General features: G+C 46.5%; 1 protein-coding gene across 1 annotated transcript in view; it reads right to left on the minus strand.

The window, feature by feature from the left end:
• Sap30 (SIN3-associated polypeptide 30) overlaps positions 1–24,590 on the minus strand; it is a 120,645-nt gene that overhangs the window by 90,512 nt on the left and 5,543 nt on the right. The window contains exon 2 of the mRNA XM_067108063.1: positions 1,965–2,144. Within this exon, the coding sequence (XP_066964164.1) occupies positions 1,965–2,132 (168 nt within the window). The 5' untranslated portion in view covers positions 2,133–2,144. The remainder of the gene's footprint in view (positions 1–1,964; positions 2,145–24,590) is intronic.

Below are 24,590 nucleotides of genomic sequence, written 5' to 3' on the forward strand. Positions count from 1 at the left end.
ACCGTCTTGCTTGCATCCTTCAACCGTTGCATCCATTCTCCGACTCCTTTAGAAACTTTCCCTCCTTCGAAATCGTAGGGCGCATCTTGCCAGGCGAAGAGGGTCTGGCTAAACTGGTGCTGTCACAAAGATCCGGAGAAGGAGGGCAGCATGACAAAGAGAATCTCAAACTCACAGATCAGGGCAGAAGCCAACGTTTGTAATCCAAACTCCAGCGTCACCGGAGATTCCTCCTCTGAAACTTCCTCCAAAGCAGCAGAAGAGCGGAGAGGAAGAGCAAAGAAAGCCTATCAGGAGAAGCGGGCCTGGATGGAGAAGCACTCCTGTCAACAAGAGCACCAGGAGAATGGCGCCTGACACGGACAGGCGCCTGACAGGAGAGGGTCCTGTCACTGATGAGAGCCTTCAGGAGAAGAGGCCCTACGCGGGCGCTTGGCAGGAGAGCGGAGTCTGCGGAAGGAGGAGCTTGGGAAGGCAGCAGCGCCTGTCAAAGGAGAAATGCTACGGCCCGGGTGCGCCTGGAAGAGGCGCTTCCCTCGATGTGACGCCTGGAAGAAGTCGCCTGCTCGGCGTCTCACGAGGCAGAAGAAAACTTGCTAGTAGAAGGAAGCTTGGCAGGAGAAGAAGCCGGCGAGTTGAAGAGCTTCCTGGAACTCTTAACAGGAAGAAGTCATCCCTTCCCTAGGGCAGGTATCCTTTGCAAGAGATCCAACAAGAGCGATAACTGCTCCTGGAGGCCGATCAAAATCTTCTTCGTTGAATCCTTAACTCCTGTAGGAGAGGGAGGAGGGGATCTACGAGCTCTTCCTGACTATAGGAGGGCTCCTCCGGGAAAGCGCTCAGAGGCTCCGAGTCCAAAAGCTCTACTCTGGAGCCTTCAGGATCTCTTCCAGAGCGCGACTCCTCGGCCGAACTCCAACCGCGCCTCGGAGAAGGCTGGCGTCAGGCGGCCGAGAAACACTTCTTCAGGATGCGCTTTTCTATGGCGATCCAAGGCGGCCTGGACGCATACAGGATCTGCGAGAGGGCGCTGATCGTTGAGGATGCTCTACATCTCACTCCCTGCGGCTTTCGACATTCCTCCTCCGGCTGGTCTGGGAGTTTGGAAGGAGTCTAGGCCCTAGGAGCAATGCGGGCCGATCAGACGCCCCCTCCACTACACTGGGGACACTGCACATATCACTGTCACTCTTACCTTCCTTCATCGCACGCAGTTGCGATTTCATCACGAAAAGTTCCGCTTTCATAGCAGCCATTTCAGGGCGAATCCACAGGTTTGATGAAGGGAGAAGGAGCTGAAACCAAAGGATTAGGAGAGTCTACTGTGTTTAATCTCTCGCCGTGCTCAGCAGGCGAGACCTACTCGAGCTTCTGGAGAAGCCTTCCTAACTCTATCCTTTTCAAGCTTCTTCAAATAAGTCAAAACCTTCCATTCTTGATCAGACAATTTCACACTCCTTGCACCTATTGTCGAAGAACAATCATTCCCCTACACCTCCTTACATACAGTGTGAGGGTCTACAGCTTTTCAGCAACCTCACCTTACACTCTTGCCTAACACACACGGAACACCAGTGACTTATTAACATCAGACATCTTAAGAACAATCCAAAAAGCAAATCAAAAACAGTCCACAATAGCGTATGCAAACCAAAGATCCAATACGTCACCAAATCAGGCCAAAACAGATCCTCAGCAGCGAAAGCGAAAATCAAAGCAAGAGGAACCAACAACAGATATTGCCGGAACCAGACAGAAAATCTGATTAAGCGGGAATGGTTCCCTATTCCCACGCCACCCAGCGGCGGAGTATGGTAGATCCACCTGACCTGCAATAGTAATGCCGCGAGTTTTGAAATTCTGTGGGAGCGTCGGAGCTATAGCTAAGTATATATCTGACGGGTAAGTTGCATGTACAAAAATTTTTTTTTTGAAAAATCAGAAAAAACTTGAAATATGTTTACCCCAGAATCCATATACTTAGCCAGTTTCCTCTGTGCAACAGTTTTCTGTATCCTTTTGTTATAGGCAGCATTGCCAGCTAACTGAGTGCAGCGTTCACCTGCATCTACTAAGCAACACACCTGGTCATGCTGGGAATTGGAGTCCTCCTCTGTACTTAGTCCATTCATTTTGACCGTAATCTGAAATAAATACATAAAGTATAGAGAAGCCGCATGCTGTTTCATATTATACACACACTATCTTTGATGACCATTTGAAGAAAAATTCAAAAGATGTTGTGAGAATGGAACTTAAAAACAAGGTTTTTAAATCACAATTAATAATCAATTAGAACACAAAAGAAAGCCTATACAGTAGTCTAAAAAACACCAGAAATATTTTGTTGGTTACATGGTGCACACAAAAAAAATTGTGAAATTTTTTTCTTTTGCCTCTAATAAATTTTCGACCACTATTTTGAGGCAATACTAGATCACCAACAAATTGTGGGGGTTCATTTTATAAGATAACTACATTTTTTCAACTTTTCACTAATGGCTTCATTGGACGGGTGGGTACCGTTCTCAGCTAGCACTCTGTTGGCCCCTGCGTTCGATTCTCTGACCGGCCAATGAAGAATTAAAGGAATTTATTTCTGGTGATAGAAATTCACTTCTCGTTATAATGTGGTTCGTTTTCCACAATAAGCTGTAGGTCCTATTGCTAGGTAACCAATTGGTTCTTAGCCACATAAAATAAATCTAATCCTTCGGGCCAGCCCCAGGAGTCTTGTTAATCAACTCAGTGGTCTGGTTAAACTAAGGTATACTTTTTTAGATGTCAAAGGTATAATAATACTTTCTAGCCTTATCCTACTATGAGTGGGCATTTTAAACTAAGGTATACTTTTTTAGATGTCAAAGGTATAATAATACTTTCTAAGCCTTATCCTACTATGAGTGGGCATTTCCCATTATGTTTTTACCTTGTAAAAACTCCCACAACAGTGGAAAAGAAGGATTGCCAACCTTTTGTCCTACTCCCATCTTCCTCTTGGCCCCATTCAGTCAGAAAACAGTGATCTAACACAATCACCCACACAGCATACCCTGCCAGGCTGGCACTGCTACGCCATCACAGACAGCAGAACTGAACACTGCCCGTCCTGTGTGTTACCGCACTGAACAGGTGCACAATCTGACACTGACCTGGGCCCCTTAAGAATCAAGGGCAGTGTCAAACACAGGGGTACAGCCATGCTCAGGGTGGCCAGGAACCAACCAAGGGCACATCCTGGGAATTTTAAAGTAATTTGTATTTATCCCAACATACAAACCTGAAGGTCTTTACACAACATCCTTCTTGTGAACTGTTAAAGTTAAGTATATCTTAGTTTAACCAGACCACTGAGCTGATTAACAGCTCTCCTAGGGCTGGCCCGAAGGATTAGTTATTTTACGTGGCTAAGAACCAATTGGTTACCTAGCAACAGGACCTCACAGCGTGTTGCTTTTCACGGTGACCCGGTTCGTCTCTCCAGCGACCCGGCAAATCTGAAGTCTCTTCAATTTCTTGTGTTTGGATGTCACGGCCGTGATTCCTAAGCATATCCAAAAAGCGCGAAGAATTCCGGAAGTTAAGAGGGCATTGTGGCTATTACAATTATATGTCTGGTAAAAAGTGACCAGTAGATTCTACATATATATTTCAGCCTAAAAGCAATAAAAACGATTGCCCACTTGGCTACGATGGTGAGGATGGGTCTATTCCAGCTCTAGTAAATATATCTGAAAACGACAGGTATATATATATCACGACGGAGTAATGGAGCTTTATCCTTCTCATAGCCAATTAAACAACGTGACCTCCTTAATAGTTAAGGTGACCCGGGTTCGTCTCCATGACGACAAATCACAAAGTCTCTTCAACTTCTTGTGTTTGGATATCACGGCCGTAGTTACCAGCATATCTAAAAAATGAAGAATTTGAGAAGTTAAAGAGGGCATTGTGGCTATTAAATTACATATGTGTCTGGTAAAAGTGACTGATAGATTCTACATATATATATAGCCATGAAGTGTCCCAAATACCTGGTTATTACACTTACAAATCACAGGACTCAAAACTTACCTCACTACAGCCAGATACCTAAACTCTCATAAAAAAAAAAAAAAACTGAGTACTCTGAAGGCAACAGTGATCCCTTAAAAGAATTATCAGCAATGTGAGGTATCAATATTTAAACAAGAAATACACTAAAGTAAAAGGGCATACCTCCATTACAGCAACTTTACCTCAATTTGAATCACTTCAGCAAAAACTGAAGGAACAAAACTATATCACTATAGTTTATTCACAAAGTTATTCCTAACACATTGGTGGTCAATAAATGAAACACTATTGTAAAAACTTTAAAAAAAATTTATTTTTAATTCAAAATCACAATTTTTGAAAGTAAATTGTATTTTTCCTAACTTTACAAACCGGAGGTCCTTTACATTAGGAATTACTTTCAGGCGTAGGCTGGAAATGCCCCGTTAAACACTTGAGCAAGGTGGTTAGGCAGCAACTACCGCCAGGTAGGCGGGAATACCTGCCTGCCTGGATGTAAACATTCCAGTTTGCCTTTCGGTCCAGGTTCAGATTGAGGGATGGCATGAGGTGGGCATAGTATGTAACGTAAAGGACCCCGGGTTTGTATAGTTAGGAAAAATACAATTTACTTTCAAAAACTGTGATTTGTTCTGACACGATATACAAACCGTCGGTCCTTTACATTAGGAAGAGTCACTGGTTGGAGGAGGAATCACAGGTGAGTCTCCTGAACTGACTGGAGTTCTGCACCTGGGTTATTACTCCTGGTCGAAAGAGCGAGGAGGAGTACCGTGCCTCTGACATATTGCTCGGAGTGTAGGAACTGCAAGATCAAAAGTCAGATACTGGACCTTTTCGCATGAGTGAGGAAACGTAACTCCTATGAAATAGGCTGGAAGGATCTAGAGCCAGAGGCAGTAAGGAAAGCCGAGATAGAAAGTTCCTTGTGCCAGTCTTTCCTTCCTCCCTTGCTAGAGAGGAAGGAGAGGTGCTTCTATGATTCTATAAGAAAAATAGAGATAGGTGCTTTCGATGTGTAATCTTACCATCAGTGCCAGTTCCAGCAGCTATTGGTTCCACCCCTGTTCTCATCCACACAGGAGCAGAAGTTGTGAAGGACGGGGAAGGAGGAGGAAGAGAGGCCAGACACTCTCGGAATCCTTCTCACAGAGCTGAGGAAAAAAGGTTCCAGGGCCTGTGGGCAGAGACCGAAGGAAGAAGAGCGAGTGTGGTCTGAGACCACGTCTTGCTTCAGACAAACAGAAACTTCGAATCTGAGGATGGACCAAGCCACTCGACTTCTGCGAGAGCTCGGGTGGAAGGTACGGTATTGTCGTCAGCTGCGAGAGTACCTCTTTTGATTGCTTCACGAAGTCAGGAGAAGCTGTGTCATAGACACTTCTTTCTTGGGAGAGACAGTACTAGCGAAATGTTGACTACATCCGGAGTTAGGAATGTCGAGCCTTTGGAAAATACCACAGCTCCTAATGGGACAAAGTAACAAATGATCTGGATCATCGACACAAAGTCCAGGAGGGGAGGGAACAGAAGGATCAAACCCGACAGTAGATGCCAATGGATTCGGAGTCCACCTCGACATCGAGGAAGGAGTCGGGGCCTTGATCCCTTCCTGTTCTTCCATCTTCTACGCTAAGGCCGGAGTAAGATGAGAGATGGTCCCTAAGAGGGGCATATCTCTATCCGGCGACTCTAGTAAAGTGCGTGCAGAGCCTGCCTTTGGGAACCCTAAACAAGTTGCATGCCACCCGAAGACAGTTCCCTAGGACAGCACAACTGAAAGAAGCTTCTCATCTGTGAACCAACTCGGCCGAGGGGCGAAGGCTACTTCAGATAGAAGATTAGGTCGCGAGCTACGTTCTTCACAAATGAAGAAGGGAAAAGCAACCCTCGTGAGGAGAAGGCAGTCCAGACAATGGCGACTCTGGCCGAGAAGAAGTTCCCGTCAACGACGCACCAGTGAAGAGCGGATCAGTCTGAGATAGTGTTGCTGAGGACTTCAAGGGACATCCAGCTATATCCGTTGCCGCTCGGCGAGAAAGCCTGTGCTTGCAAGGAAAGCTGGAAGATCTCCCAGTCCTGAACACACAGGGATGTGCTGCCTTAAGAACCGCTTCTTGTGTAGCTGCTACAAGAGGTTGGAGTCAAGCAAAACTCTTCTGATATAAGCAATCAGGTCGGAGGAAGCGAAGTCTTCGTATTTGTCTGTAACTCGGGGGTTAGCAATGCTTGCAGACCCCTAGCGAAAACGGACAAATACGGAGAAAAAACGTGGAATGTCGAGTTTTCCCCAAAGCGACCAGCATGCCTCACCGAGCGGCCCCTGGTCACAGTATGGAAGGGCCAGAAAAACTACCCGACTTGTTGTGCAGGGAGGCAACAGAGGATGGTAAGGATTTCTCAGTCGAGCAGTCTCTGCATGAATCTTACGTGAAGAAAAGAAGAGTACGAGCCGCATGTTCGTCCGATCACTCAAACCTTGAGGCCAGTGCTTTCCTACCAATACATCCCCACAGGAATGCATCTGGTTAGCTTGCAGGCCTTCGGTGTGCAATATGACAACACTCGAGATGGAACAGGAGGAAAAAACAATTACCTCTTGTTTGTTGACAAAGTGCCACTACTGTGGTTTTGTTGTTCACTTGAAACCAGTAAGTGCCACAAAACTCATCCTGAATTCTCGGGCGGCCAAGGCTGCGCCCTGGGCGGGGCGGTGATGAGAGTACTAATCATCTCGGTCACACACCTTCAGAACAAGGTCTTACCAGTGTGCACCTATTCCTCTACCGGTGAATCTGTAAGTAGACACAAGATGTGAGCGGAATATGCAAGCATATTCGAAGGTTCCTTCAATCATGCATTAGCCTAACTCCTTCCTCATACTTCGAAGAGGAAAGAAGGATGGAGGAACAGAAGCAGACTTACATTCTCCAACATGGGGAAGCTTCTGCAAGATGACAGGGTACCGAGCCAATTAGCTCTAGCCAAGCTGGCCTTTCCCAAATCGGGAGCACAGGAGAGGAGGCGGGATGGAAGTTCGATGGAAAGAATTGCCGAGACCTAAGGGAAATGGATACTTCTCCTGAAGGAATCCATTCCCAGGTCTCGGCAATGTCGCTGCCAGTTCCAGAGATTCGGTAAGTATCATTTCGTCAGGCATCAGCCCAGTTGCAATCTTCTTCTGAAGCCTGGGACTTCTTAGCTAAGAGTTGAGGGGCTGGCTTGAACTCAGGTCGGAGCTGGAATGACTAAGACCCAAAGCTCTTGGCCCATTGTCAAGGACAAGTCAGTGCCTGAATGCGAACCTTGATCACCGAGGTATCTGGCAAATCTCTGAAAGAGGAAAGGCAGAACCAAGTAAAGGTTTATTCCTAAAAGTCGAAGACCAACTTCCGGGACTTACGAGCGGAGACCCAAATTGGGATAAGTCCTTCTCACTTAGCACCAGAATTGCCCAAAAGGCTGCACGATCGGCAAGACCCTCCGAGGCAAGAAGAATTCATATTCTGTCGAGGCAGGGAAGCAGTGTCTCAGCCTGAATTAACTCCTTGAAGAAAAGAATTCATCTGGTTGAGAACGCTCTCAGAATCCAGGACCACGGCAGTCCCTGACACTCTCGGCCCCTCAGGAACTGCAAGGGTTGCAATTGATGAAGATTATTCATTGGGGAGCCACGGTCCTGTCAGTCCTACGATTAAATCGGCGCGAAGTTCTCCAAAAACATGGGGGTGATTGCAACTTGAAGAGGAAAACCCTTGCTGTTTCCGAAGCGTGAAACTCATGTACCTCTCCCCTTGGAGGGAGACCTTGACAGATCCTACGAAACCCTCCTCGGCTACCTGGTTATACTACGAGAGAATCGGGGGACCCACACCCAAAGCCTGCCAGGCAGCCAAACTCCGAAGAAGTTCGTCGGAGCTCTCTCTGTCAGTCTCGCGCCTCTTGGAACAACCGAGAGGAGAAGAGAACAGGTGAGGAAGAAAGAGTATCCTACCTGTATCGCAGTAGATCGCAGGAGGCGGACCGTGGCGATAATCAACCGAAGGAGATCACTTACGGGAGAAGATGGCACTTGTGCGTGGCAAGCTTTCCTGGGAAGAAACAAAAAGTTCACTCAAACATAGCCGAGAACCGAATCAGAAAAAACCGAGCCAATCAGGCAGTCCAGCTGGTTGGTGTGCGGTGGACTGGGAGGCGAGGCGGGACAAACCGAGAGCCAAGCCAGTCCCTGTAAAGTGCGACCAGAGGCCGAGCCAATTCGCGCAAAACTAGGTGAGCGGAACTTCGTCTGCTGTGAACAATTGCTAGTTTCCCAAACTCTAAACTCCTTCGAGGCGAGGCCCCTCAAGAAGAAGAAGGTTCAAAAGAGAATTCTGTGTCTGCTATCTTGCATGCCAGACCTAAAGTTCAAGACCTTACAGAATGAAGCCTTGAGTAACGAAGCAGCTGGCCAGGCAGTATGTCAGGAACACCTGGCGTCTCGGCACCCCAGACACCGGGTGTCTCGGCAACCCAGACACCTGGTGTCTTGCTTTCTCTGCGTCCTGTGCCTCGTCAGGAGGCGCTCGTGATTCATAAATTCGAGCTACCCACGAGACTCCCAAAAATGGGAGGCGGCTGCTTTCAGTTTCTAAAGAGATTGAAAAAAGCCAAGCACAGAACCAGTCTTAGATGCAGACTTCAAGATTGGCAGCGAGGCATGGCCTCTCGAGGCCCCAGCTTATAAGATCCACACAGAATCATATCGGTTCCCGCCCGGTAGAAATTAACCAGGGGCAGTGTCACCTGGGAAAGTCAGTCCCTTAGAATTCCCGCGCGGCTCGAGAAATCTCTTCCCTGCTTCTTCTCATGTTCGAACTGACAGGATCGAGACACCCAGGCTAGGAACCCGGCCGAGCACTGTAAGCGCACGGGAGTGCTTGCCGGTGCTGACAGGAAGAAGATGAACACCTGGGTGCCTCCGCCCTTTCTCTCACTTGCACTGCTCCTGGGTGGGCCGAGGAAAATCTCTCCAGACCAGATCAGGATACTCGATATTCCATAGAATCTTGAGCACTCAGAGCAGCTTGCGAACAAGTGCCCGAAGCAGCCCCCGTCCTAGAGGCAGAACCTCTAGGACTGGGAACAGGGAACGCAAACTGAGGTCTGCGTGCCCGCGGCTTCCGAAACACAAAACCCAGGGCTATGCGAATCGGTTTCCATAACCCGGAGAGTCGGAAGAGCAGCGAGAGACCCACTGCCTCCTCCCCGGACGTCCAAAAGGGCATCAAAGGAGAAGCAGCCTTCCTCTCCTTCAGCGTAGTCTGTCAATTCTCAGGATCCCCTTGGACATCTGGAGAGGAAGGGAAGACGAAGCAGAAGACGAAATCGAAGATAAGATGAAGAAGACGGCGGCTACTTCCTTCACCTCCACTCTGACATCTTCTACAGGATGGTGGACACGAAACATCGTAACCTCCAGGGCAGTCAGGCAGGAACACAACGGATGCGGCCCAGGACACCACCACCAGAAGCAGCAGGCATGATCAGGACAGCCAATGCAGGAGCTATGGCAGCGGTTTAGAAGGCAGGAGCTACTGCAACGGCCAGGAACATCACTTCAACAGGGAGACTTCCTTCATCTTCTACAGGATGGCGGACATCGTAACCTCTGGGGCAGCTGGCAGGAACAAAACAGAAGCGGCCCCGGGCACGACCGCCAGGAGAAGCAGCAGGCATGATCAAGACAGCCGATGCAGGAGCTATGGCATAGGTTCGGAGGGCAGGAGCTACTGCAACGGCCAGGAATGACACTTCCACAAGGCAACTTCCTTCCCTTTCATGCCAACATCTTCTACAGGATGGCAGACATCATAACCTTCAGGGCAGCTGGCGGAACACAGCAGGCGGCCCGGGCACGGCACCAGGAGAAGTAGCAGAGCCGCGATCAGGACACCCGATGCAGGAGCTACGTTAGCAGTTCGGAAGGCAGGAGCTAATGCAACGGACAGAAACATCACATGAAAGTCACCAGCAGCGACAGGAATGATCAGGGTGGCTGCGGCAGGAGACCAGGAAGAGCAGCCCAGAGACTGTCGTCGAGTTGACAAGAGCATAACACAGGGAATAGTAGGAGCAGATGGACAGCAGATATGCGGAGCAGTGCAGCAACATACATGAAGACCAGCAATGACAGCGATTGTTCACATCGGCGGGGAACAAGTCAGAACAATCCCGAGTAACACTAAATGAGCGTCGGGACTGCTTCATCTTGAGATATCCTTTGATATATCAGCCAGCTACTGCTGTGTCTCGTGCTCACTGTCAACCTGAAAGCAAGCAAAGAGATGATAAGAAGAGGAGATTCCTCGCTGCAGAACTGCCTACGAGCGGGAGGAGGTACTCTAGAGAGGTTGTCGCTCCCCACCCTGGTCTTAGCCCGACGGAGCAAGCCGAAGAGGCGAAGAGATCGACTAAAGAAGAACCCTACGGGAAGAGAAAAAGGACAGAGGGAGGCCTCCAAGAGGCGCTGTGACGGAACTTACCCGACGCGCCCACAACCTCCCACCCAGCCTGTAGTTCTCAAGCGCGGAGTGTGAAACGCCTCAGCTTAAGTAGGAAGGGCAGTTATGCCTTAAACATGGAGCGGAAGCCCAAGAGCGAGCAATCTACGTCCCAATCAATGTAGAGAAGCGAAAGATATTACGTCCCCAAACTACATCTCAAATGTACAGGGTGCCTTCAGTATTTCACGTAAAGGGCTGCTGGAAGAAGCATTACCATGATTCACGCTTCTCCAATTATGTCATAGCCATCAAACCCAAGACACAGCACAGAGAACGACGGCTTATGCAAGGTTATGTCGCCAGATGTTAGGTTTGTATTAATAAATACTGCGGCTTACCGTATATATAAACAAAAATACAGAAAGACCCCACCGGGATAATAAGAAGAAACCACGACAGTCAGGCGGAAGAGCGAAAAACGCAGCGCATGGCGGCGAGAAAGCAAACTGGAATGTTTACATCCGGGCAGGCAGTTATTCCCGCCTACCTGGCGGTAGTTACTGCCTAACCACCTTGCTCAAGAGTTTAACGGCAGTTTCCAGCCTACGCCTGAGAGTAATTCCTATTGTAAAGGGCCGACGGTTTGTGTATCGTGTCGGAACAAATGAATAAACTGAAATTCACAAGCTTACTTTAAAGAAAAATTACTATTACTGGAAAACACAAACTTAGTTCTTAAACAAAACCACGAAACAAAATTAAATAACAAAATGTGAAAATGTGAAACAAAATTAAGCAAGCACCTTGAAACAACAGATTGTAAACACCAAAGTAAAAATTAAGATTTCAGAAAAGAACTAAACAAAAAATTCAAATGACATTAACAACACACGATCATAAGTATAAAGTATAAATGTAAATTCATTAAATTATTCTAAGTCATGACTTCAATTGTAAAAAATATTACAATCCCATAAACTGCAGTTATGGCTGTTACCAAAAATTACCTTAATTGTTGTGGCGCCATGACACACTCAGAATTCACAATCTAATACAAATGCAATTCCAAGATTTCAAAAGAAATTTAACAAACACTAAAGAGTACAAAGTTTTTTACATTAGAAGTTTAAAACAGAGAGAGAGAGAGAGAGAGAGAGAGAGAGAGGTGTGTGTGTGTGTGTGTGTGTGTGTGTGTGTGTGTGTTTTATAATTCCACACAGCACAGTTCTGGCCTTTATGAATATCTCTTGATCTCGCTAGAGCAAAAATCTACAGAACATTCTGGACTTCTGGTCACATGTGACGTGATCAGAATTGGCTGATGCAATCACCTCAATCAGGACAGATCTGGGAAATAAATTATACAACCAACATTGTGGTTCTGTGCAATAGTTTCTCCTAGTAATTCTCACAAAGGCGTACATGACGTAAGACAAAATGTTTTGGACAAAGCTATTGATGTGATCTCAACACGATCGATGCAACAAGCATGTGGCACCTTCCCTCTCTAGAAGACCAAAGATGGTGCAATCGGTCGTCTTAACATGAATTTTGATTAAGTGACCAAGCCCGTGAGCACCCAGCATCATGATGATAAAAAAAATAAATAAAAAAATAATGATCGACATGTTTAACCCTTAAATGCCGACAAGACGTATCGTACGTCGACTAAAATTGTCTGTCGGGTGCCGAGTGGACGTACCGTACGTCGACTACAAAAAATTTCAACCTTCGGTCAACTTTGACTTGACTGAAATGGTCGAAAAACGCAATTGTAAGCTAAAACTCTTACATTCCAGTAATATTCAATCATTTAACTTCATTTTGCAACAAATTGGAAGTCTCTAGCACAATGTTTCGATTTATGGTAAATTTTTGAAAAAAACTTTTTCCTTACCTCCGCGCGGTAACTCGGCTGAAAATCTCAGAAATTCTTTACGTCACTTTGTAAGTAATGTTTTTACGTTTTCTAATAACCGTTACATAAAGTTTTATATATGAAAATGTGTGCAATTTCATGTAGAATACAACAAAAAATAACTCGTGAATTTTTGAAAAATATGGTATTTTCATTATAAAATAAGTTTTTAAATATACTTACCTGGTGGTTACATATGTATAGCTTTATCCGCCGATTAGATTTGCGCGCCGCGGCGAAATTCAAAATTAGCGGCAATCGCCGATAGATGATCAGGTGGCCATGCCTGGCGCCCTCTACCAGGTAATTAGAACCATTCCCAATTGTCCTCAGAAATTCCATGCCCTGTTCTCAGGAGGAGGAGGGACCTTTTATATATGTAACTACCAGGTAAGTATTTAAAAACTTGTTTATAATGAAAATGCCATTTTTAAATGTCTAACTTCCTAGTAGTTACATATACTCAACGATTGACACCATTGGTGGTGGGTTGAAGACAAACACCCGTTGGGAATTAGTATAATTACTAAACACTAAATATTAGCTGTAAACATACTCTGGTTCTTACCTGATAAGGGAAGCTGGTTTTATAATTATCCTGCCTCGTGCGCCTGCCATTCCTTGAGAGACCCAGCGACCCATCAGGGGGCTGTAGAAAGTCTCTATGCACACAGGGGCTGTCTGCAGTCCTCAACCTTAACATGACTAGACCACCACCCTTGCTATCCTGGCATAGCCATGGACAAAAAGAGCTGACCACCTGACCACTAAGTCACTAAATAGCACACTCCATAAAACTAACTTAGACTTGCAACCCCAGACTGTGGAAGGTTGCAGCCTTCTGAACAACCTGTGAGTTCAAATCCAAAGAAAAGGCAAGGTATAATACAAAAAAAAAAGGTTATAGGGTGAGGCAGTAGTACCCTCCCAACTACAGTAGTGGAGGCAGCGTGCGGACAGGAACAGCAATCCTCATATTGGGTCTGTACTTCTTTCAGGTAACAATCTCACGAAGATAGATTTGCTTCGCCAAAAATCGCTTCAAAATCGATTTCATAGACCTGTTGTGTCTATAAATATCGAAGTTACTTACAGCTCTTACTGCGTGCGCTTTGACTTTGAGGATTGGAAAGCTTTTCGTCACATTCTTGGTAGAGCTTCCCTTATTAGAAGTCCTTGATAAGGCATGATGCATTCTTTGATCTATAAGAGATATGAAAGTTTCTTCTGAGCACCCAGAGGTGATCTGTCTGACCTCTCATGTTTCTGGTCCTTTGTAGATAAAATTTTGGGGCCCCCTAACTGGACAAGGCCTCTCTCTTTTCCTGTCCTACTAAATGGGAACCAGCCCTGGTATGGAAAAGATCTGGGCCATGGTTGAGAAGAGGTTCTCGTTTTTAGCGAAAACCAGGGGTGAAGTGAGCAGACTGCATTTTCCCCATTTGAAGCCTGCTTTCTTGCTAAAGGCCTTGTAGTTCTCCTACCCTATCTTGGCTGTATTACGACAGCCAGGAAAAGGTCTTCTTAGTGAGATCCTTCCATGAAGGCCTTGTCAAGAGGTTCAAACCTATTAGAGTTAAAATTTTAGGACTACGATCCAAATTCCAAGAGAGTGGGTTGTCCTTCACTCTTAACTGTCTCAAACGACCTTATGAGTCCGTGAGGTCCTTGTCTCCACGACCGTCAATATTTCTGTGTGAGCGAGAGCAAGCATGCTCTGAGTATCCCTTGATGGTAGATACTGCTAGGTTTCCTTGGAGTTTTCAAATGCAGAAGAAAATCTGCGATTGAGTTAGAGAGGTACTGGAAGGAATGTTGTTTTTCCTGCACCATTCCCTGAATACGTCCCACTTTGATTGGTACACCTTGAGTGTGGACGTTCTCCTCGCTCTCGCGATGGCTCTTGCAGCTTCCCTTGAAAAGCCCTTCGCTCTTGCCAGTTTTTCGATAGTCGAAAGGCAGTTAGGTTGAGGCGAGGAGATTTCGATGGTATCTCTCTAAATGTGGCTGTCTGAGTAGATGTCGTTTCAACAAGTGCGATCTGGGGGTGTGCCACTAGCCACTCCATCACCTCCGTGATCCATGGTCTCATGGGCCAAATGAGCTATCAAGAGGTCATGCAGGCGTCGTTCGACTCTCTGAACTTCTTCATGACTCTGTCTAGGATCTTGAATGGAGGAAAAGCGTACATGTCGTCCCTCCCAATTCATGAGAGGCGTCCACCGCCCTGCTTCTAGTCTGGGACTGGAGGCAGTAGACAAGTAACCTCTTACCGTTCTCTGTGTCATAAAGAGGAGTCTGTGGCCAGTTCTCCCCACAGATTCCAAAGGCCTGTTGCACACATCGTGATGTAAGGTCCATTCTGTCGTGAGAACCTGTCTTCCTCTGCTGAGAAGATCCGGCTCTGGCGTTCTTCTCTCCCTCTGTAAACAGGTGATCAGAGTTAAGTTGTTACGTTTCTGCCCACAGCAGGAGATCTTTGGCTGCCTCGTAGGGAAAGCTGACGAGAGTGCCACCCTGTTCCTGATGTAGGCCAACGCTGTGGTATTTGTCTGCGTTGACCTGTACAATCATTTCTGGACCTTCTCCTGAAAGTGGACTAGTGCAAGATGAATGGCCTGATTCCTTGACATTTTATGTGCCATTTCTTCTGATGGTTTTCCCATAGACCTGAGATCTGCCCTTCCCCAGCGTTGCACCCATCATCCGATCATCTAAGATACAACACTAGAGTCGGGAGTTCTTTTGTTATTTGAAGTTAGAGGCCCTAATTGAAGTTTTTGGGAGTCGTTCCACCAACTCAAATGTTTTTGATTCCCAGGAGGATCGGAATCCACATCTCAGATCTTGGCCTCTTTTCCAATAGCTTGACAGATGGAACTGGAAGTGAGCGTAGTGTAGTCTTCCCAGGGAGACGAATTGTTACGTCGAGGAGAGGGTCCCAGCAGACTCATCCACTCCCTCGCAGACAGGTCCATCTCCTAGAAGAGCTTCACCTTTTCTAAGCAATCTAGAATGCGTTTCGGGGCTGGAAAAGCCCGAAAAACCACTGACTGAATCCTCATCCCCAGGTAGATGATGTCCTGTGAAGGCGTTAGCTGCGATTTGGCTAGATTTACTACCAGACCTAATTGTTGCGTCAAATTCATTGTAACTTGTAGATCCTCCAGACACTTTGCTTGCGATCTGGCTCTGATTAGCCAGTCGTCCAGGTACATCGAAATCCGTATCCCTTTTAGATGTAACCAGTGAGCTACGTTCGATGCCACTCGAGAGAAAACGTAAGGAGCCGTGCCGTCCAGACAAAGTGCTCTGAACTGATGGATTTGTCCCGGGATGCCTGACCTCAGATATTTTCTGTAGTTCGGGTGAATTAGTGCGTGAAAATAGGCGTCCTGTAGGTCTATCGAAACCATCCAGTCTTCCTGTCTGGTGCCTGCTAGGACTGACGCAGATGTCTCCATGGCAAACTTGACTTTGCTTACGTACTTGTTCAGTGGACTTACGTCCAGAACTGGTCTCCAACCCCCCGAGTTCTTGGGTACCAGAAAAAGTCTGTTATAAAAACCCTCACAGCGAGAGGTCCTTTACCTCTTCTATTGCTGCTTTTGATAGCATCTGGGTCACCTGTTCTGAAGAGCTGCTGCTTTGCTCCCGAGTAAGTAGCTGTCAGCTCTAGCAGTTCTTGTGAAGAGGGGCTTCCCTTGGGAGGAATCTTATCCTTCCTTCAAAGCCACGACTGTCCATACGTCCAGCTCCTTTGGCTCCACTCTTGCCAAAGTGGATAACCTAGCTCCCACTTGTGTCTGGAGGTTGTTGTGATCATTTCTTGGATTTGGGTGCTGCTTGGGGTTCTTGATTTGTCCTCCAACCAGCCATTCTCTGACTTCACTCTCGAAAGGGCTCTCCGCGGGCTGGCCAGCGTAGGGAGGAGCTTCCTTGTCCTTCCTGGCTAAAAAGTTTGCGGAGAACTTTCCTAGCAGTCCTTGTGATCAGATCTTGCGTTGATTATTTGCACAAGGGCTGCTGATAAGTCCTTAACCAGCTCTAGAGGAAGAGCTGTTTAGATAGAAGAGCATACAACAGTTCAGATTTTACAGGCTAAAGTCCTCCAGAGAGACCGCGACGAACACCAACGCAAGCTCGTTTCTTGATAACACCTGCTGTGAAAGGGCAGAAAGTTCGAGCCGACCCGTCCCTCACAGCTTTATCGAGACAGGCAATAGGTGCATTTGCGTGTCATTCTTCTGATCTGAAACCTCTGCAAGGCTGCAGAGTCAGTCCATCAAGCTGAAAACTTCAATAGTTCTGAAAGCGCAGCAAATGATCCAACTCCGAGTGGACCACAGAACCTTGGCTAGTCATGGCTGTTCTCCGTGAAAAGTCAACGAGTCTGGAGTCCTTGGGAGGCAGGAACTCCCAGAGCCGAGAGCTTCCCCAGTCTGCGTGCCTGAAAGCTGGATCTAGAAGCCAATCTTGTCGGGGGAAAGGAAAAAGTTGTCCTTCCTTGTTCCTTCTTCTTCAAAATCCAATCATTCAGTGTCGAAAAGGCTCTCTTCACTGATTTGGCCAACACTGTCTTCTTGAATGAGGAAGACTTCTGGGGTCTACCCATCAAATATTGCGGAGGACTCAGTGCGGCCTGATAAGAGAATTGTTAGGAAATAGAAGTCACGCCAAAAAGAGTAAGAAGTCTTTTCAGATCAAGCGGCATGAAGAGTTTCTTGAGTTTCCTCTTCGAATCTCTTCCAAAGGATCCGCTATTTCCGATGTCGAGCGAGAGAAGCGTGTAGATCGTGCTGCTGCGTCGTCGCGCGTCGTCCAGCTTGCTGCGAGGAGCTTGCGATCCTTATTCCCTCCGTCCTGCGTGCGGCTTGTTTGCGGGAGGCGTCTGGCGTGCAACTTGCCTTGAGTTCTGAATCTTGCTGGCTGTTAGCGTCTTGTTATTTCTGATTCTTGCCTTACCCTCTTCTTGGGTCTGTGGCGTCCTTAGATTCCATCTTGTATGTTTCTTCTCTTAGTCCATGCGACTTGTAAGAGTCAAAGAGGCGCAAAGGGACTGCTGGACTTCCGACAGAACTGCCGGGGTGCCACTTGCTGCTGGGAAACGCTGGAGATGGCACTGCCGCAGAGCTTCCCACAGCCGGAGACTCTAGCTGGGATCTTTTGATGAAGGTGGTGGCGCGGCTTGCGACCGTCCCATTCTGAGAAATGGGAAAAATGAACTGAAGTCATGTATCGTCTTCTTCCTCCGGCGAGCTATGCGTCTTCGCCTCTGTTTAGGCGCGGCGCGCCGTCTTCTTCCGACAAGGAATCTCTCTGGGACTCCATTTGCTGCAGAGGATTGTTGGAGGCGGAAGGGGACCTCGCGTCTCTTATTGAGTCTAGACTCTTGTGATTGGCGCCAGCAAGTCTGGGTCCTCGTCATCCGAGAAGGCGAGCAAATCCTCATCTCGCCTTTCCTGCGGCGAGGGAGGCGTCTGGGGATGCGTCAACAGGATGCACAAAGGGGCGTCCGCTGCGTTGTTCGCGTCCTCACCTCCCTTAGCCTGTCAGCGTTCCTTCTCCCAGGGGTTGGGAGCATGGAAGAGGAGTCTAGGAGCTAGGGCGTGACAGACACGAGCAGACGCACCCTCCACTGCACTAACACTGTCACGAGACTTTATTTGCAAACTATGCACTGCCCCACATCACTTCCTATCCGAAGAAAGAAGTTGTACAAAAACTCCTGGCAGGCATAGCCATTATATCCTTTAAAAGGCGGATTACTTACTCCCGACTCCATGGAAGATCGGAGTACTATAATATAGGGTTAGGATCAGGAATATTAGTATCAGACAAGTTAGAAAGGACTTGACTATCAGGGCCTAGCTGAAAGGACACTGGAAGATCTAGCTCTCCTAATTCTGTCCTTTTTCCCAGAGAAATCGCCTCACATGGCGATCATACTCTCTCCCACTCTCTAGGACAAACACCACACTCCTTGCATCTATCATCAAGTGCACACATGATCTCTGCATTTCTTACAAACTGTGTGGGGATCAAAGAGCATTGTAGGAAGCGGTTCTTGTCCCCTAACACACATTCTAACAACAGGGTTAGCCATCTTGAAAAGCAAATTACAAAGAACAATTGTAACAGTCAGAAACGAACAGATGGCTAACAATGAGAAGCTTGAAAAAATCAGGAAGATCCAAAATTGTAAAAAGCCATCCGCGAAAACCAAACAAGTAATGGGTACTTCACCAATTGTAGTAAAAAACAAACCAAAGTAGAAAATGAATTTCCAGCGTGTTGATAGGGCGAATGGCAGAGGAATTTCTGAGCAATTGGAATGGTTCTAATTACCTGGTAGAGAGCTCAGGTAGCCACCTGACCATCTATCGGCTGCGTGAATTTTGAATTTCTGCCATCTTGTGACAGATGATTGGGATAAAGAGCTATATATATGTAACTACCGAGAAGTTAGATATTAAAAACTTTTTCACGTCAAATGCGTTCACGAATTCATTCATCATTTGTGATAATATTTTCTCTGTATTTGCTTTATTCGTTTTACAATTTGTTATATACCAAAATCATGTAATTTAATTATACAATACAAAGAAAAAAATAACTTAATAGCTTTAACGTCTTACTCTAGCGAGATTTGTATACAATTATATATGAGGAAATTTTTTGGCAATGTAGTATCATATATTTCAATATTTATATGATATTTTCATTTCTGATGGTTGCATACTAAACTTCAGGCAATGACAAAAGGAGCCAAAAATAGACAATCACTTAAGAACTAAAGCGTGCTGTAAGTTTTTGAAAAAAAACTTTTTCGGCGCTAACTCCCAAACGCCGCCAGCATACGGCAGACACTTTTGTAAATAGAGGCTCAGCGTTTAAGGGTTAATAAACAGATGAAGAACGCAATGACTGCCCAACACGACATGGTTTGGTCTGACTTAATCTCCCTCTCTATTACGTTATTACTAAGAAATGAAGTTTTGATAATAAAACTAATATTGTAATACTTACCTGAACACCTGAATTAGCCCTTAATCCCACTAGCCGAACAACTCTCAACTACCCACTCCCACTGGTAGAATTTTAACAACCAGCGTTATAGCGCTGCAGGTAAATCTTGTCATGAGCTACCATAACAAGCGGTTGTACGCTGGCACAGGTGTGCGACCACGCCCCATTTTCGTCAGTGCTTTATTCCAAGGTCAAAATTGATGTGTTGTAGGGAAGGAGGAATTGGGAATCATTCAGGTGTTCAGGTAAGTGTTACAATATAATGAACTGACATAGCTTCATATTCCTGAGCACCTGAATTAGCGATTAACAGCATTTAGAGGAGAGGATCAATTCTATTGCACACTCCTTTGACAGCCACCCAGAGATGGTAGCTCACCAATCTGCTCTGCATAGATATCCATTTAGCCAGAAACACTCCACCATATCAATCAATGGTTTCAATGAAGAGACCTGTTGGAAGTACTTTGTCGGAGTCAGGTCAGTACTCTGCGGCTGGAATGCCCTATCTGGTTAAACACTCACCTTATCAATCATTGCTTTTAATTTTGAGACATGATGAAAGTACTTTGATCGCCCGTCAGGTCCGTGCTGTTTCAGTCGTCGGCCTCCCATGTGGTTCTTCCAGAGCCTCTCATGTATGTGGAGAATCACGGTGACCTCCGTATGGCTATTCATGGCCTCTCATGTATGGAGAAATGAAGTAATATGCCGAGTCCCTGATCCTCGGATAAGGTCCGGCGTCGGCAATGAAAAGTATCTAGAGTGCCTTGAAATGGCCTAGCCTACTAAATTACCCCCTTGGACTCGTGAAACTATCAAAGACTAAGATACTTAAACGTGCTGACTGGTGATTGTGTAGATTATATCATGCTGTTGCTGGGATTAAGGACTAAAGATTACTCTGTCTGCAGTTATTACAAGGATCTCTTCACTATGTGAATACCGCATCAGCTAAATTAACGCCCCTAAAAATAAACTTATAGCTAGAACCTAAGAGAAACAACCTCATAGCGAATACCACCTTGTAGCTAAATGGCGCACCTAAGATAATAGACTTTTGCCACTACTGCATTGCAAAAAGTGAAGCATCTCATGATCTCAGTCATTGGAGTATTGCTACTGTTATTACTACTACAACTATAAACTGAAATTTGATGTTCGCGCGTATTCTCACTTTCAAACAGTTTGTAGACAATGAAGCCCGCCCACAAAGTCAGGCTGGAACAGACTTTCGCTAAACCGTTCGACAACCAAATACCCCCATTCACGTTCGGACATCACTTCCCAAACACAGGTCTCGCGAACAGTGTTAAAGCGAACCGTTTGGCCGTGTAAAGCCCCCTTAAGAGAATAACCCTCGGAACCTCCGCGTTAGCAATACCCCCTCAGCTAAATGAAGCACGCACCCTACACCAATGAACCGCACCTTCGCTGTAAGCGAATCAGACATCTTAAATAAAATGAGTAAACACTGGAGCGGACTTCCAATGCTTCTCCCAGAATGAAGCGGCAGTAAATTAAATAATTTCCTGGGAAAAGGAAGATGGAGTGGACATACTCTGAATACTGTGTGGTCGGAAAATACCAGAGCCTAGCGACGGAGAGCAACCCTGAGGAAGCCCTCCAGTAACTAATCACATTCTCTGACGGTGGAGCGGGAAGGATTCGAGGAGACACACAAGTGGCCAATGTGCGGAGCGGAGGTTTCACAACCCTTGATAAATAGACTTTAATGCTCCCCGGACGCAAAGGTATCTCCAGCTGGATCACCAGTAATGAACACTTGCAGATAAAGAACTTTAAGCAGGCAGAGGCAGAGTTTTAACCTCAGACTCTTCCGTTGCATAAATACGGAGAAGACAAGACAAATATGTATCATTCTACTTTAGGAACCCAACCTAGAAACTGCCTGAAGCTCACACCCAACCCTTTAGCTGAAGCTGAAGAAAGCCGTAGAAAAGAGCAATTTCTCATTGTCTTAATGTTATAGTTTCAATAGGTTAAAAGGCAGAAAGCAAGATAAATATTGAAATACTTCCAATGAGTCCGAAATAAGGGCGCCGAGTCGAAGCAAAAACAGGGCGTTCAATCTTACAAGAACTTAATCAACGATTGTATCCTACTACCTGAAACTTCAGGAATGTGAAATAAATATACCACTAATCGTTGGTAGTGATCAGCAATGGCCGAATATGAAAGACTTGATTTTCCGGAGGAATAAAGGAAAAATCCGCTATTTTGGCTATGGAAGGTCAGAGATGGAATGACCCCTTCCTTATGACACTAACTTCTATACCATTTCTAACTGAACCTGGTAGGCCAGATTTGACTTAATCTAAAGAAAACTATTTAGAGCACAGTTTTAGGAGTCGGACTGTTTAGCGGCTCTCTCTACAGTTGCCCTTATGACTAGGTCCAGCACTTGCGAGGGTTTGGAAAATAATAGAAAGAATCGCGATGCGTCTGTAGGTAGTTTAGTAGTACAGGGACAATGGAACTTCGTGAGAGCTCCTATGAGTTCGGAACCAGCGTGTTATGGCGGCTATTAGAGACCAGGTCGTCTTGACACTCCGTGATTTCCCATTTACTTGATTAATCAGGACCGGATGGAGAAAGGCATACACTTGCAAAGTGATTCCAACTTGTAAAGTCACATGGCGACTATTGAAATGAGGATACCATTGAAATAATCCGGAAGGCGATGGTTTAATCGTAATCGCGAATAAGTCGACAGTTGCTGGTCACTTCGGAGAACCTGACTGGCCACTTCAGGTCAAAGTCCAATCTCCCCCAGTCCAGGCCGAGGTGACCTACGTGAGATCTGCCTGGCTGAGACTCCGATGCGTGGGGAAGAAGACACTTCGTTCTTCGCGCCTCAGGACCATGTGCTGGTATGAGTACTGAGTTCTGTGAGCCTGTTCCCCTCCGAGGAGTTCTTCCAGATACAACCACGGCAATTACGCTGTGCGACTAAACATAGCCACTACTCAGTGGCCTTACTAAGACTAGGAACAACTGGGGGCTTCCTTTAGCATTGATTTTCCCGAAGGTTATTGACTACTCTGCGTTCAGGGCCTGGATTCCTCAATGTTGATTCCCAACCTTGATCTGAAGCATCTGTGTACACCGGTGAACGTCAGGAAAAAGGGGAGTCGATAGACCTTTCCTAATCAGATGCATTGCACAGCTACCACAAGCGATCAACAGGCAAGAATCGCTCCTGACTATAACATGGCATTCTCGTTGCTTAGAAGTCCCAAAGCATTCCTAGAGACATACCTAGAGAGAGAGAGAGAGAGAGAGAGAGAGAGAGAGATTCTCCTAAAGCTTTGCCAAGCTGGTAAAACCGTTCAGTTGGGCGGGAACCCTTCTATCTGTGAAGGACCAATTGGACTCTCTCTAAGGTTGTGAAAACCCTCAGGAAGAGAGAGAATCTGCTTACCTGAATATATTTAAAATTCCCTAAAAGCTCTTTAAACCTCTGGAGAGAGGCCCAGTTAAGCGATCGTCTGAATGCCCCAACGCTCTGGATCGTCACAGATGCTTCAACACTGTATCCTCGGCGATGCGCAATTACCCACGACGGAGACATGAGTTAGAAGAAACCATGTTAGTCATACTGGCTAAGTCATCATCCTTGAACAGGAATAAGCTAAGGCTAATGGTGTTCTAAGCAATCCATCTCTTATGAGCGTCAGGATGGTAAGATAGAAATTTTCGACTTTCCTGCTCCAGCGTGGTAGGTAGGCTAAAGCTTTTACTTCCTGGTGAGCCACACCCCTCGAGATAAATTTATTGGAGCTGCCAACAGCCAAGGTCCGAAGGGACATAGCCGTCACTCTTTACAGGCCGCATTATAATAACTTGAACCGCATCCGGAAAGATGGTAGAGCCTCAGTCTGACTGCACAACACACCCCCAAGCACCACCTTCATAGAAGTCTCTACGAGTACAGAAGCAGCGCCGGAGACAAACAGGAATGCCTCAACGATTCGTTGAGGGGGCAGCCTGACCTGCTGAAGGATTACCTCGAACTGCGTAAATCGTCCTACTCGGAGAGAGAGAGAGAAAGTGCTGTCTAACAAAACAACTACCGATGCTAAGCGGGCATCCTTCTTCCAAAGCCTGGCTAACCCGGTCAGCCCAAACCAAGCCAGCAGAAAAGAGCAGGGCTGGTTTAGTGTCATAAAAACGCCGTCGGGAAGTCGGGCTCTTGCTTGAGGTATGATGAAGTAACATACTCAAGCCCGTGTCGTGTCGTACTGCTGGCAGAGGACATTCTAAGTCCTTGGAATCTCCTGCCTGCGGATGAAATCCTGTTCCATAATGTCAGATGGTCTAAGACCGACAAAGGAGGAGGCACTGGGCCAGGCGCACAACAATTAAAATCCCATAATCGGACCTGCTAACCAGAATGCTGCGCACCGCACCTAATCCGGGTACCGGAGCTGAATCGTATTGTTAGACCCGTGTTCGGTAAAGGCTAAACCCGATAAAACCCTGGAGCGATTCCCCAAAGGGGCGGCGAGTGGTAGCCAAATAACATTATTAAATCTTGGGAGGATCGCCAAAGCGAAACGCTGTAGAAGACGGAAGAAGATGAAGAGTGAAGAATGAAGAGGTAAGCTAGCCTGAGTTGCCACTGCAAAATGCAGGTGATGAAAGCCGCGGACATTTCGAGAAGAAGGTACGCCGCGCTTTATAAAACATGGGCACAAACCGAACTGGAATGTGGGGAAAACCCTGCCCAGAAAAACCTGATGCTATCAGGACAGCCATGAAGCGGAAGCAGGGGTTGCGCATACCCGAAGGGATGGAACAAGAGACCCCTGCGGCCATAATCTGCCGAAAACAGGGTTTTCGCCTGTGCGGAAGCTCCTCCTACCGGAGAAGACTGTACTAAGGAAGGAAAAGGCGGGGGGCATAGGAATAGCAGAGCATAAAAGAGTTCCCTGAGAGGAAAACCAAATCGAAGGAAGAGGGAAAGCCGGAAGATGAGAGCGCGGAAAGACCGGAGCAGAAGAAGAAAGGGCCGAAGGGAGACTGAAAGGGGTTAACAGAATGTAGGAGCAGAAGATGAAGCGACAGATAACGAAGAA

Source organism: Macrobrachium rosenbergii, chromosome 8, assembly GCF_040412425.1.
Source record: "Macrobrachium rosenbergii isolate ZJJX-2024 chromosome 8, ASM4041242v1, whole genome shotgun sequence".
NCBI lineage: Eukaryota > Metazoa > Arthropoda > Malacostraca > Decapoda > Palaemonidae > Macrobrachium > Macrobrachium rosenbergii.